Source organism: Lampris incognitus, chromosome 18, assembly GCF_029633865.1.
Source record: "Lampris incognitus isolate fLamInc1 chromosome 18, fLamInc1.hap2, whole genome shotgun sequence".
NCBI lineage: Eukaryota > Metazoa > Chordata > Actinopteri > Lampriformes > Lampridae > Lampris > Lampris incognitus.
The window spans coordinates 24,138,855-24,153,669 of record NC_079228.1 but is presented as its reverse complement, the minus strand read 5'-3'; the positions used below and the strand labels follow the sequence as shown (position 1 = coordinate 24,153,669).

The 14,815-nt window shown below is 43.0% G+C and overlaps 1 protein-coding gene across 2 annotated transcripts in view; it reads left to right on the top strand.

Annotated features, from left to right (window-relative positions):
- samd12 (sterile alpha motif domain containing 12) overlaps positions 1–14,815 on the top strand; it is a 169,282-nt gene that overhangs the window by 13,583 nt on the left and 140,884 nt on the right. For both annotated transcript variants that reach the window (XM_056297924.1, XM_056297923.1), the window contains exon 2: positions 10,530–10,738. In XM_056297924.1, the coding sequence (XP_056153899.1) occupies positions 10,530–10,738 (209 nt within the window). The remainder of the gene's footprint in view (positions 1–10,529; positions 10,739–14,815) is intronic.

Below are 14,815 nucleotides of genomic sequence, written 5' to 3'. Positions count from 1 at the left end.
CCTTTTGTTTTTGGGATAATGGGCTTTTGGTCCAATGGGACATTTTTTGGACTATTGGGTTTCAAAATAATGGGCTGTCGGAACAATGACATGGAACAATGAATCAGTAATTTCCTAACATTTATTCTTAAGAAGTTGAGACTAATGAGGACCTACTGTACATTTTTTCATCAGACACGATTGAAATCATCAAATCCCAGAGTCCCAAGCAGGCCGTAATGAGAATTCTTCTCAATGTCTTGTCAGTAATTTGGCATTACCGTACAAGGCTAAGGTTATGTAACAATCCTGGATTCAACCTTTTGTCTTTGTTATAACCTAGCTCCAAATTGAGAGCTATTTTCTTTCAGCAAGCTTAAGTTTAGAGAGCTAACATCTGTCCTCAAACAAAGATACATTAACAAGGTAGAGAAGGAAAACAACATTCCCCCGAATCAAACAGTAATGGCAATATGAGTGCCCCCCCAACACACACACACACACACTCATTTTCCAGCAGGATGCTTATCACTTAGAAGAGATTAGGATGCTTGTTTATTATTTACACTGAGTATCGTCAATTGCTTGCACACACCTTGCACAACAACACCTGCATACTCATGCATCTCAATGACCCATAGCTCTATCTGTGCTGGCAGACAGGCTGCCCTTTCGACTTTTCTGCCGCTATTGAAGGAAGTGACACGAGAGTCGAGCAGTAATAAATTGACCCTGGCTCTCTAATGCGGCAGGATAACTGTTGACCCACTGCTCACCGAGCTGTTGAGACAGCACATGCTCTATACATTACAATGAATATCCCGTTGGCCAGGATGACCTGCACCTCCTCTATCTGATCACAGAGCGGACGTGTAAACTTTAATGTGGCAGGAAAAGGCCCTAAATGGCGGTAATACCAATGACACATGGATATGAATGTGTTTTTGGTAACACAGTGTTGTCCTGCTTACCCATTTTGGATGTAAATACGTTAACCCGTGTGCTGCGTGAAGCCCAAAGCCCTTTTAGCTGATAAGGCCCTTTGCTTTCCTTTGCCTGGCAGCAGGTAGTGAAGAGTCACAATGAAGCGTTTTTAAGCTGAGTTCAAATCATCACAAAAAGTTGCCACAAAAACCGACAGGCCTCAGTTCACTTCTTAGCTTAGAGAAAACCATCAAGAGGAGGGTAAATCCCACAGTACAATCGGATCTTAATTCGATCCCTTTGTCTCTTTTAGAGACAACTCGAGAGGAGACTTGAAGATGCTTTACGCTAATTACCCAAAATTTGGCCTAGTCCACACCTAAATGGTAATTTTTCTAAATGGATATTTTTCCCCCTCTGTTCAGGAAAAAAAGATCTATCCACATGACCTCCATTTTACAAAATATCTCCGTACACACGAGAACACAAAAATGACTACAAATCAGGTATAACATAGGCCGTGTTATCGGTTTGTTACCCCCTTGAAAGATCTAATTCATATTCGTCTGTCTGTGCTATGATTGGTTGACCACGAATACTGTCGTCATACAGAAGACAGGGAGGGTGAAGGGACGGGAAGGCGGGGCGATAGCTCATTGTGCTGTCCTGACGTCCTGGCTGGCTTAAACATCTCACGTGTATCGACAGCTAACGTTAGCCGTCGGCGTCAGAAGGGAAGGCAGCATGGGTTAGGGTTAAGGTTAGAGACGGCTGTATGACGACAGTATTCACGCTCAACCAATCATAGCCATCTTTCAAGGGGGTTATAAACCGGTAACATAGGCCGTGTAGCTCCTGCAAATGCTTAAACAATCATGCCAGGCCAGTAGGTGGCGATAAAGTCTACATTAACATTACTTTAAATACCAGAAGAGAAAATTCTGAGCATGCGTAGTGAGCTTATTTTCCTTTGGAGGAAGTCGAAAAAATAAAAACAGTAGCTTTTTTAAAAAATATTAATTTTCTGTTTCTTCGCCTTTATTTGGCTGGAGTTGAGCTGACAATACATGACCACAACATCTATCTGTTTGTTTTGATTTTGCCAGAGTTGAGCTGTGCCAGAAATAAATGGGCCTGCAGCAGCTACCCTGGATTCAGAAGACTGGTGTGGTTTCTACAAAGTATAGCCAGGACAAGGGGGTTACATAACACCTTTCTGGCACACGGCCCAAGGTCCGAAAGCAAAATGTTATTCATTTGTGTGGACAGACGACGAGGTGGAGTTGCTGCTTAGCGTCGCGTTACAATACATCTGCCAATGTTGTTGTTGTTTTTATTTCAGGGGCATACTCATTTCACAAAGCAACAATGGGCATGCATGAATTGAGGTTTGACGTCATCATTTCCCAAACGCTCCATCTTACATGTACACAGGGATACACAGAAACCAGAGTTTTGAAAATCTGCATTCGAAAGGTGTTTTAATCTGTATTAGTGACCAAAAACGCCATTTGCATGTGGAGGAAATGGCAAAATACATAGAAAAAGCTACGTTTTGAAAATATTCGTGTACATGTGGACTAGGTCTTTATCCCAAACAAGAAACTGCTCATGGCTCTTTCGCAGAACAAAATAGGGTGAAAGTTATCTGGTCAAACACTCCCTGTCTGAATCCAAGGCTATGAAGTGTGTGATTCTAGTGGGTGCTCAAAAAAAGACTGTGCTGAATGCCAAGGGGTGCCATTTCAGCCAGCAAGGTGTCCTTGAGGAAGACACTTAACCTTAGATTGTTCCCGTGCTGTTTGGTGAAAGTAAAAGACAAAGTAGAAAACCCACTGAATGTGAGGCAAGAGCAAGAGCATGTGTGCTCAGCAAAAAATGTACTGTAAAAATCCATTTTAATTCTTTTGGCTTCTGGGATACACAATTCATGTCAGAGATGACCAAAGATGACTGTCAGGAGCTTTTGACAACCATTAGATCAGTGCACAGTGTGTTATTGTTGTTCTCGGTCAATATTTTGATGAGCTGATTTGTCTCATGGAAGATTTAAAGATTCAGGATCCGTTCATTTTCTGCATATCTTGTTTTAGAAACAGAAAACAAGACACAGGTGATCACAGGGCTTGGCAATAACTCAATATTATCATTCATCGTCTTTCAAGGGTATTGTATTGAGATGAAACTCGGATATTGTTTTGTTGTGATACATACATAGTTTTATTGTCTAAAAATGAATGATAATGAGAATCTATTACCTAAAAATTCACTCAAAAAGAAGTCTGAAATGTTTGATGGAGTATTTTTCAAAAGACTACTTTTGGATTGATATTATACTTTACATTACCAGCCAGTTAAGTGTGATGAACCTCAGTTGGATTCTCAAATGTGGTATTTTTGCACAAACAAGATACTGTGATATATATCAATTTTGTTTAAAATACCTTACGATTATGGTAATAATAATACCAATATAATAAAGACAGAATGGAGGAATTGTCAGATGATCTCGGCAAGCGCTGAGCTCTTCTTGTGGGTCGGCAAATTGTCCAAAAAGCATGACACACTGTAGGAGGATGTGCCTTTCTCTCTGTCTTTCTGCCCTTCAAAGTCATTCTAACACTTTAGGAGGCGTGCACGTAACAAGGATCTGACTGTCTTCCATGGACCGCTGACAGAGACAGTGCCTTCTTACAAGTCCTCAGGGTTGGCAGCCAAATAGACTCACTCCCTCACACAAACACTCCCCACACACTTTGTGACACCGAGTGGAGTACATGGAGTCGATTGACACCCCATGTAGATTTGTTCGCTTTTTCACTCACAGCAGACGGTGTGAGAACCAACGATGCATACGGATAGCGTTGGTTAGTTATTTCTGTCAGCAGCTTTTGGGCAACAAAGAGCTGATGAGTGTTTTTTTTTGTGTGCGTGCATGTGTTTGTGTGTGTTCATCTATCCTCGTGGGGAGCAAATGTCCCCATAGAAATGGTAAAATCACAAACGACTGAGCTAGTGAGGACATTTATTTTCATCCCCATGAAGACAAAGGTTATTTCTGGGTTAGGGGTTCAGTTTACAGCTACAATGGGGGGCTATACTTAGACTTTGGTCTTAAGTATTAAAGTTAGGTGTTAGACATCGGCTCGAGGTTGAAGTTAGGGATTATGGTTAGCTTTAAATTTGAGTTTTGGGGGGGGGGTTCAGTTTATGGTAAAGGTTAGGATTAGGTTTAAGTTAAGGCTTAGATTTAAGGAAAGGGGTAAGGTAAGGCTAATTTTAAGGTAAGGATTCATTTTAGGGTTTGGGGCCGGGGAAATAGGGTTTCGACTCTAATATAAATTTTTGATCCCCACGAGGATAGAGGGGGAAAAGGTGTGTGTGTGTGTATTGGCGTGTGCATTTACGGGCATGTTCTCTTCAGACTTGCACTGGCTGGAGACAGATGATGGATGATGGAGCCAACCACAGATGGAGAAATTCAAACAGCTCTGTGAAGACCATGCCAGGCCACAAAGTTAATCATTCCCAAAACAGTAGCTTGTTTATAATAAGGGCAGCTGAATGTATTTTTTTTTCTTTTTTTGTGAGGCTTTTACAAAAAGGGGGTTGATTTCTGTTCCAGCTCCAACCTGCTGTTAGCATACAAAAAAGGAGCTGCAGCTGAGCAGAGGACTGCGATACGTCATCTTGCTGATACCAGCCCTGAGTTTTAATGCCAGGCCACCTCTTCACATCCCCAAAGGGCTTGTGTTGGCATATTTGGGAAGGAAGGGGAATTACATGGGCCCACATCCTTCCTGTCCCTGTGTATCTCTCTCCATATTAGATAGCAATTAGCTTTAATTCTTACTAAAGGCCCTGGAAGCGACCAGAAAAGTGGAGGTCTCATCTGTGCCTTGCAGAAGTGCTGCTAGCTATGCAGTCACCTGTCCGGGCATGGCATGGCCTCTTTCCTTGGGCTTTGTTTCTGGGTCATACAGTCAACTTTATTCACAAACATTTCATTCTGCTCCACTTTGAGAGTCAGCCAGAGAGAGAGACCGACAACCTCGGCACCCATGCTGAGCAAAACTTCACTTTTGATTATGGACTCACTACTGGTTTCACTTATTGCGGACCAGCGTGCCTTGGGAATCACAGGCTCTGTAGTCTGGATGAGAAAAATAGTACCAGTCTTTTTTCAAGGTGTCTCATGTTGAAAAATGCATCTTCCTGGGTTTTTATTGCACCATGCTGAGACTATGAAATGATGAAGGATTTTGATGCGCCTGACTGATTCCCACTTTCCTTTCCGGCTGTGAAAAGCTGACCCAGAGCCGTTAATCCCAATGTAATCTTTGTGGGGAAAAAAAGGAACCTGAGATGGAAATGATTTGGCGCTGTGTATGCTCATTATGTATTCCCACACATGTGCAGTGTAGCCTTGCTGCTGTTTTTTTTTTAAGATTCAAATTGTTAGTAATGCCCCCTTGTTTGAAACCACATCATCAAGACAGATAGTTAAAGACTAATCTAATTTTCTCATCGATCTTATTTACCAATATAGAAATGCTGGTGGCAGCACCAAGATGGTTTCCTTCAACACATCCATTTGTGCCCCATTAAGCTTCTCCCTCACCGTAATTTCACCCATCTCTTCCTTCACTCCACATTTCATTGACAAGAAAATGGGATTGGAAAGGAAGTGGGGGGGGGTACCCTCCACCTCATCTGCCTCTTTCTCCCCTCGCAATACATGAACGGCGCATGTCAGGGAGGAGAGAGGGAAGAATGTAATGGTGCTATTTATAGTAACTGTTGCTGAAAAAAAGACGCAGCATTTCTCTATCTCCTTGCCCCCCCACCCAACCGGTCATCTCCCCCTAGCACAATAGAGAGCAATGTGACTATCCTTTCTTTGTCTCCTCACACACTTCCATTACTCTTCATCAACCTGTCTTCCATTTCTCTACCTGCCCCCCTCCCCACCCTTACTCTGTATTGTTCAGATGCTCTTAACAGAGAATGTATAATTTATCTCTTCTCTGTCTTCTCTGGAGTGGTTGTATACCAGTAATGAATCGAGTGATGTGGAGGAGAAGGGAGAGAAGCAGGTTTTGGAGGAAATGGAGAACATGAAACACTGAGCGAGGCAGTTAGAGGGAGCAAGGCTTCGTGCCATGCATCTCAAGTCGCCTTTGTTTAAAAAGCATGGCCCTCTCATGTATATTCTCTCTATAAATGGGGTACCTCAAGCCCACCCAGATCAGAAGAGAAGTAGGTCAGTAGTTCTGTTGTCCAGCATTGGTTGATCATAACAAACTGCTGTACCATGGTCATGGAGAATAGTGGTTTCTGATTGGCTGGATGGTGTTCGTTAAAACCTGTATAATGCACATGTATTTTGGCGAGGGTTTTCAACTTCCTGAAATGGAAAAAAGAAATGCCGGCAGGGGGGTGGACTATATGACCTTAGATTGAGGAGCTCTGACCACTGTGGACCTATAACAAACCTTTTACTATTGCATAATGCTCATTTTGTCAAAAACGATGGATCTTGCTCTTACACCTGCATTAGCCTTCAGTAGTAGACTTATCTAACATAACATAAAGAGGCCTATATACTCGGCTGTGAAAAGTCCTATCCATACCATACATGATCACATCAAGGAAACTACAATGGCTCCTCTGTCACTAATGGAGAAAACTCAATGGCAGACGGTGCAGTTGGTCTTGTACACATTCTCACTCACGCATTCCTGCCATTAGTAATCATTTTCACATTCCCTTGTGAATTTTTTGAAATTTATTCATTTATTTGTTTTTCTGGCCAGCGGGCGATGCTCGGAGATTACCATTTTTTGAATCTCACACCTTTCAGGTGTTTCGTAGCAATGCTGTCACTCACGAGTCGAGAGTGACAGCGCTTCTCACTGGTCGTGGCTCACAACCAATGAAAAGCACGTTCTGTGTTTGGGTAGGGGAACATAACATGACAGACAGGCTGAGGGATAACAGAGTAGGAGGGTTTCCCTCTATCTCATACAAATCACCCTGTCTTAATGGTCTCTAACCTGTAAAATTTCTCTCCCATAGAGTTGCACCAAATTGATTCTCAGAAACACAGAACAAAGCGTGTCCCATGTCAATTGAATACGGAATGTGTCTTTTAGTTTCCAATTAGGGGATGATTATGTATTTTATGGGATGGTTGGCGGCTCACGTTACCATTCTAAATTCATGCACTGGCCCTAGCAACACGCTTATTCAGTAGCAAGTGCACTGTACACTCAAAGTTAGCTTAGCGGCTAACTTTTGCATCATAAACTTTTAATTCTGAGTTCAAACCGTTCAACAAAGAATAAGTGAATGTTTTTATTTCAATTCTTGGGTAAGTGACTATGCTACAAGCGGGATAGTCACTCCAAGGTACAGAGGCAAAGAACCACCGAACGTGAAGTGCAAGGGGGTTGCCTCTGCGGAGTGTATCGTGGATGATCCCTTACCTACCCAGCCATTATTCTACCAATACACCCCAACCGTGCTCTTTTAGATACGAAAAACAAACTCAGTGTGTGATGATATAAGATTCCATTGTACCTTTAAGTATTATTCCTGCACCTCCTAACAGCTGGTTTTGTATTGGTTGGCAAGATTTTCACATATTTTAGAGGTTGCATTGTGGGCTAAGTATTAAAACCTCTGATTTCTCATCATTAACCTGTAGGAGGTTTTCAGACATCTAGCATCTAATATCACCAAGTCAGTCATTCAAGGTAAGAAGACCGCTACGACCATGTGGTTATGTATTATCCCCAAAGCAAAGAGGAGAAATGCTAATTAGATGATAATATGATGATAAATAACCAAGTATGCAGTAAGAGAATCAAGTAGGATCCAAAATGAGGCCTTGAGATCCTCCATGTCTTAGCTGTGGAGTATAGATAAATACTAAAAACCAACAGTAAATTGTCTATCATTTCTTATTCCCACAAAATATTTAGAACAATATATTATGATGATATAATCAAGTGTGTTGTATGCTCTGATGAAGGTCTGACAGACCGAAAGCCTAAATAAAGTTACTACCCTTATAATATCCAAAGGATGAGAGGCGAAACGTCTTCACGGATATATACCTAGTCCAGTTGCACTTGATTCAACTCCTTTGGATAACCATGACCTGGATGAATGAGAACATTCACAGATACCCTGAAAATAATCTTTTCACCTTTTTCTTGGAGAGGTTAAAAAAAAAAGCCTGGTGATGGGACTAGTTTCCAATGCAATTCATCTTGTTTCAAGAATTTTCTTGAATCAAGTGTTATTTTCTGGACACTGTCAGAGTAATGTGTCTGACTCAGCCTTAGACAATGCAATGCCTGACACCCTGCACTTTCTCATTTGTTATAAATTCTAGCACAAGGCCACCAGCGGCGGCTTTCATACTCTTCTCTGCTAAAGGGAAAGAATTTGTCATAGTTATTGTTGCTGTTTTTGTCCCTCTTGTTTCAATTAAATTTGTACTGTGTCAGGGCTGTTGTAATCTGCCGGTGACAGTAGCTGTCTGGTGGCTGTTCTCCAACACTTGGCAATGTGCCAACTTGACTGATTTTTATTTTGGGTCAATTCATAAGCTAGGACTGTCCTCTTTTTATTTTTGTCCAATTTGTTCGACACGTAAATTAACAAAGCTAGACATTCCAACATTATTCCGCTTAGACGTTTATTGAATCAGAAATTTTATTTTTGTATTTCAACACATGTGCCATCTAGGCATAGCATCCACTTACAATGTGCCAAATAAATGTGTCCGTTTGTGTGTCTCTGTGTATTTGTGGGCTCCTGTTTTGCAAACTTCAACAACGCTTCTCTGTTGTTTTCAAATTCACTTTCTCACTTAGCCCATTAAGCAAACCGGTTTGTGCATCCTTTGATAAATGATGCCTTGACCCATAAACAGCAGCGGCATCAGCAAGTCTTCCAGTCTGATGTAAGGGCCTCTTGGTTCGGATGCCGTATAAATGAGAACAAGCTGGCAGATGGCATGATGACAAACGCTCTATTTCAGTCACACCTTACAGCTCACTGCTAGCTGTCTGTTCTGTGTTTGCATCACGACCTGATGAGACTAAAATAGCAAATGTAACTTTAAAGGAAAACAAAAACCCAAAAAAGCAACGCCATTTATGTCGGTATCATGCAGGAAATGGCAAAGGGTTGTACGATACAAGCTAATGGCAAGTAACCAAGACCTAAACCTAATGTATGACTTCTGGTCATAAATCCTCTTAATGGCCTAATCCATTGTATGGCCCTCTGCTGCAGCATGAGCTGATTCATTAAACGGCTGGTGTTTTTTTTTTCTCTCACTCATTTGATTTACTGAGTATATAGGGATTAATAATGTGTGGCTGGTTTACCTGAATTTCAAGGGTACATATGGTGGTGCAGTGGTTAGCGTGGTCACCTCACAGCAAGAAGGTCCTGGGTTCAAACCCCGGGGTTATCCAACCTTGGGGGGTCATCCCAGGTCATCCTCTGTGTGGAGTTTGCATGTTCTCCACGTGTCTGCGTGGGTTTCCTCCAGATGTTCTGGTTTCCTCCCGCAGTCTAAAGACATGTAGGTCAGGTGAACTGGCCATACTAAATTGTCCCTAAGTGTGAATGTGTCGGCCCTGTGATTGACTGGCGCCTGTCCAGGGTGTCTCCCCGCCTGCCGCCCAATGACTGCTGGGATAGGCTCCAGCATCCCACGTTCCCAATTGGGATAAGTGGCTTGGATAATGGAATGGAATGGGATATGTACAGGGGATGAAATTGATTAATTGTTATGAAAGTCATACAGGATGCGAGAAAGAGTCGAGTATGACAGACTGGCATTTTGAGATATAAATTGTTATTGAAATTGCAATGAAATCAAATAATACAACAAATCACTCTGAAATCAAATTTAAACAATGTGTGTGAATATGCCTATACTTTACATGGCAAAATAAATGGTGTCTTTGGACCCAAGACATCGTTTGCCGATTCAAATATAGTGACACCAACATCATGTAGTATCATCTGGCGCCATCTAGTGAAAGTTCTCCTACATAACATCGAGAGTGGAAGGAAGCAGGGTGATAAATCATGTTCACAGATAAACATTTTACCAGCTAACAACTTTTAGAATATAATGACGGAAGAATTGGAGTCAGTGTATAATTACACACACTGTTAAAGTGTATTTGTGAGGCCATTAAGAAAGAATTTGGTCTTTATTTTTGTTTTGTTTAAAAGGGGTTAGTAATGGGGTGGAGTGTAATGTTTATAGATCAGTTATTTATTTCTAGTCCAAGCATAAATCAGCATGATCTTGATTCACTTGCTGTTACCAATATGTCTTTAACCATACACCCACATTTCCCTCCTGCACTTCCATCCATGCGTTCAACCCACCTCCTCCCTCTCCTCCATTCCCATTCTCATCACGTTTAACTCCTTCCCTCTCTCACTCCTTTCTGCCTTCTTCTCGCCTCTCTTTTCTCCACTCTCCTTACCCTTCTTTCTTCCATCCCCTCATTTCTTCCTGCCTCTCTCCTTTCCTTTTCTTATCGGCCATTTCCACCCGTCCCTCCCATTGTTCCCTGCCCACCCAGCTGTTCACTGCAACCTGAGCCAGAATGGAATTGACCATCAGATGTGTCCGGAGGACGTGACATCACAGCTGGAGGAAGAGGAGGAGTCTGTGGACCGGGCGGCGGCACCGCTGGACGATGACAGCCTGAGCTACCGGGATGTCAGCCCCCCCGGGTACCAGCGTCGCTCGCCACCCCACCGCTCTGTCTCAGAATCAGAGCTGACACGGGTAAGAGAGAGAGAGCAAGCGAGAGAGTCTGGCCCTCCTGATTTCAGAGCACTAACTGCAAAAACATTATATCTGAACAAGTCCAAGATTAAGATTATAAGAATAGCTATCATTATTTATGCATATTTATCATGTTTCACAAATCTTACCTGAGCAGAACTATCTTTCTGCACTGGCAGATTCTTGTGTTTGAAGTGGAGGAAGAGAAAGCGGGTGAGCCGGTGACAGCCTGCAGGTTAGAGAAGCCAGGTTGTGATTGAAAGTGCCTGGGAAAGACTGAGCTTCTAAAGTAAATGAGCAATAAACCTCTTTCTATAAAGAACTACTGCCAAGGCGCTTTTGAGTCTGTTATTTTATGTCTTCACTAGATTGAATTGAATATTTTTGTCCAGACTAAGCATAAAAGTTTGTCCCCAAAACGGATCTCACACACAAACACACACACACACACACACATATATGCAAACACACACACCCATGTCTTCACCCACCCATCACTCTTCTACAAACAAGGAAATAATCAAGTACTAAACAAGAATGAGCAAGATGTGGTGGTACATCCATTTTTCCTCATGTTTTTGAGTATACATGAAACATCCCATCATCGGGAATGAAGAATGAATAGGCTATTTCTTCTCCATAAATAAGACCGTGGTTGGGACATTGAGGTAAGACAAGAGGGTTCACATGACACACACACCCACACATACACACGTATGTGAGACCTCACCTCAGTTGCTTGGAAAACAGGGATGAGTGATGGGGATAATAACCTGTCAGTCAAACTGAGTGGTAGTGCTTCAAGTTAGACACTGTCCTCTGTTTAATCCCTGAGCAATCCTTTGAAATGTTTGGAAATGACAGACAACTCAGGACATGCTCATATGCACATACACACACACACACACACACGGGATAGGAGTGTCTGTGGTCTTGTTTTGAGTCACCAGCATGGAAATCTTCGATGTAGGTTGATTTGCGGTAGCTCTGTTGTGAAAGAAAACAGATAAATAAATAACTTGTCTGTGCTGTGTGGTTTCTATGGGTCTCATCATGTAACTTGAAACCCAGCATCAGCAACATCGTTCTGTTTGGCAGACGCAGAACGTCTTACACACAAATCTGGATAAGGTTGTCAGGCGGAGGGAAATTATTACGTGAGTTTTCTCGGTGACGCTGCTCTTCCATTCTGCTGTACTTTGTCTCTGGACTTTATTATGGGAGGAGTTTGACAGCTGGGGGGGGACTTGATGGATGGCGTGAATAAAGATGTTTTGATGACATCAATCTTCTTCGCCTATCCCATCAACCCAGTCCCTACCTGGGTCATATAGTATTTATCGTAATCTAAATGGTTTGTTTGAACCCAGTTATGTCAGTGTCATATGGATGACATTTGCAAAATGTCGTGAGTTCCACAGGCTGTCACCTTACTGGACCTCATCAAAATCTGTCTGTTGTGTCCGGGTAGCGTAGCGGGCTATTCTGTTGCCTACCAACATGGGGATCGCTGATTCGAATCCCCGTGTTACCTCCGGCTTGGTCGGGCGTCTCTACAGACACAATTGGCTGTGTTTGTGGGTGGGAAGTTGGATGCGGGTATGTGTCCTGGTCACTGCACTAGCGCCTCCTCTGGTCGGTCAGGGCGCCTGTTCAGGGGGGAGGGGGAACTGACTGGAGGGAATAGCGTGATCCTCCCATGCGCTACGTCCCCCTGGCAAAACTCCTCACTGTCAGGTGAAAAGAAGTGGCTGGCGACTCCACATGTATCGGAGGAGGCATGTGGTAGTCTGCAGCCCTCCCCGGTCAGCAGAGGGGGTGGAGCAGTGACCGGGACAGCTGGAAGAGTGGGGTAATTGGTCGGATACAATTGGGGAGAAAAGGGGGGGGGGTTAAAAAAAAACAATTGGGGAGAAAAGGGGGGGGGGTCTGCCTGTTGCATCTACTTTTGCAAGTGCACAAAAACTATTTGTGTGCGATGTGAGCCGGATATAAGGGTCAAAATAAGAGACACTGAATTTTACGTATATAGTTCATTTGCCACGGCATGGTGGCGCAGTGGTTAGCACGGTTGCCTCACAGCAAGAAGGTCCTAGGTTTCGAGCCCAGGGGTAGTCCAACGTTGGGGTTGTCCCATGTCGTCCTCTGTGTGGAGTTTGCATGTTCTCCCCATGTCTATGTGGGTTTCCTCCGGGGGCTCCGGTTTCCTCCCACAGTCCAAAGACACGTAGGTCAGGTGAATCGGCCATACTAAACTGTCCCTAGGTATGAATGTGTGTGTGTGTGTGGGGGGGGGGGGGGGGGCCTGCGATGGACTGGCGGCCTGTTCAGGGTGTCTCCCTGCCTGCCACCCAATGACTGCTGGGATAGGCTCCAGCATCCTAAGTAATCCTGAGTAAGGATAAGTAGTTTGGATAATGGATGGATAGATCAGATCATTTGCCAATTTGTGGCTTGCTGGGTCCATCAGTTGTACTGAAATGTTATTACTTAAATGCAATTTTGCAATTAAATTCTCTAAATTTCACCTTAGAAAATTGAGCTTGGCTGCATCAAACATGGGGAACCGAGTAGACCAAGATTTGCTGCATAAAAAGACCAAAATGCTGTTGTTGCTCTATCAGGCAATTTAAGTGTTTGCAGTAAAATACTAACAAGGATATTTAAATCATAACATTTCTGTCCTCACAGTCAGAGTGTGTTAAATTTGAATTGCTTTTTTGATTTTCATGCATATGTGCCCAGTCAGTGATCATCCAATTAGCACTAAATTAAGTGAGAGACTAGTAAATCTGGACATGTCGAGATGAATATGAAGAGGCCAAGTTTAAAAGAAGTATAGGACATTTCAGTTCATGCACTGACTGTAAAATGTGAAATTATAGCTGAATTCTGCACTCGCCTGGATTTGTAATTGAGAAAAAGGCTTAGTCTTAGATTAAGCATGAAGCATAACACACCCAAATAGACTCAACGGATGGCCATAACACCCATAGCAAATCAGTTCATCTCACTCATAATCAATACTATACCTGAGGTGTGTGTTTTCATTTTATAGTATCCTACATGTTTGCCCCGCTTTTGGTAGTGAGCCTCGCCAAATCCCAAGGTCAGAGAAATAGAAAGGAGCCTGTGTACTTTCTTTGATGTGCCTCAACGAAGTTTACACTGCCTGCAAATCCAATTTCTCCCAGAGGCGATTTTAAAAGGCTTATTAATTCATTCAGCATAGCGTGCGAATAAGGTACAGCATAGCTGCTGTCACACATGTAGGCACACACACACACGCACAAATTTCATCCCCATCCCTGTGTATAACAGATTAATTAATTCAGGGAATTTTCATCTCCTGCTGGCATTGGCTGAGGGAAATGGAGCAAGGCTGAAAGGGAAAGTGTGGGGCAAGCAGAGAACGGATGAGGGAGATGATGCTAAAGCTGTTAATTAGCTGCAGCAGTGGAGATAGGGCCGATGACACAGGGGCTTCATGTCTCAAACAGTCACTTACCCAGTCAACATGACACTAATGGCCGTAGCCCTGTCCTCAGCACTTTGTTGTCCAGTGGAACTTGATAGAAGGAAGGTGCAGTGTATGTTTGTGGCACCAGGTGGTGCTCTGTGACAGTGCAACTCACTGATGTCAAGTCGCTTCACTTGCCAAGCCTTCAGTTAATGTTTTTGATCGAACACAAATGGATAAGAAATAATCAGCATCAGTGTTACTTATGGACACGTGTTATAGCTGTAGAGCATGGAGTGGCTTGGTGGGTGGCTCTGTTGGCTCTGTTGGCTGACAGCAAGAGGCTGCTGCATTCAGTCCCAGCCCTTCTTGTGTAGTTTACAGGTCATCTCCTTGTTTGTATGGATTTACTGCAATACTCTGAGGACGTGCAGATTAGGTGAACTTCTGCAGAGGTGAGACTGTATTTGTCAGTGTGTCTGGATGTGTCCTGTCCAGGATCTGTCCAATGCTCTCTGGGATAAACTCCGGCCAACGTGACCCTGGATGATTAAGCAAGTATAGAAAATAATTTTCGCATACAAAACAAAAAACACTAAACTCAATGAATTAGCAAG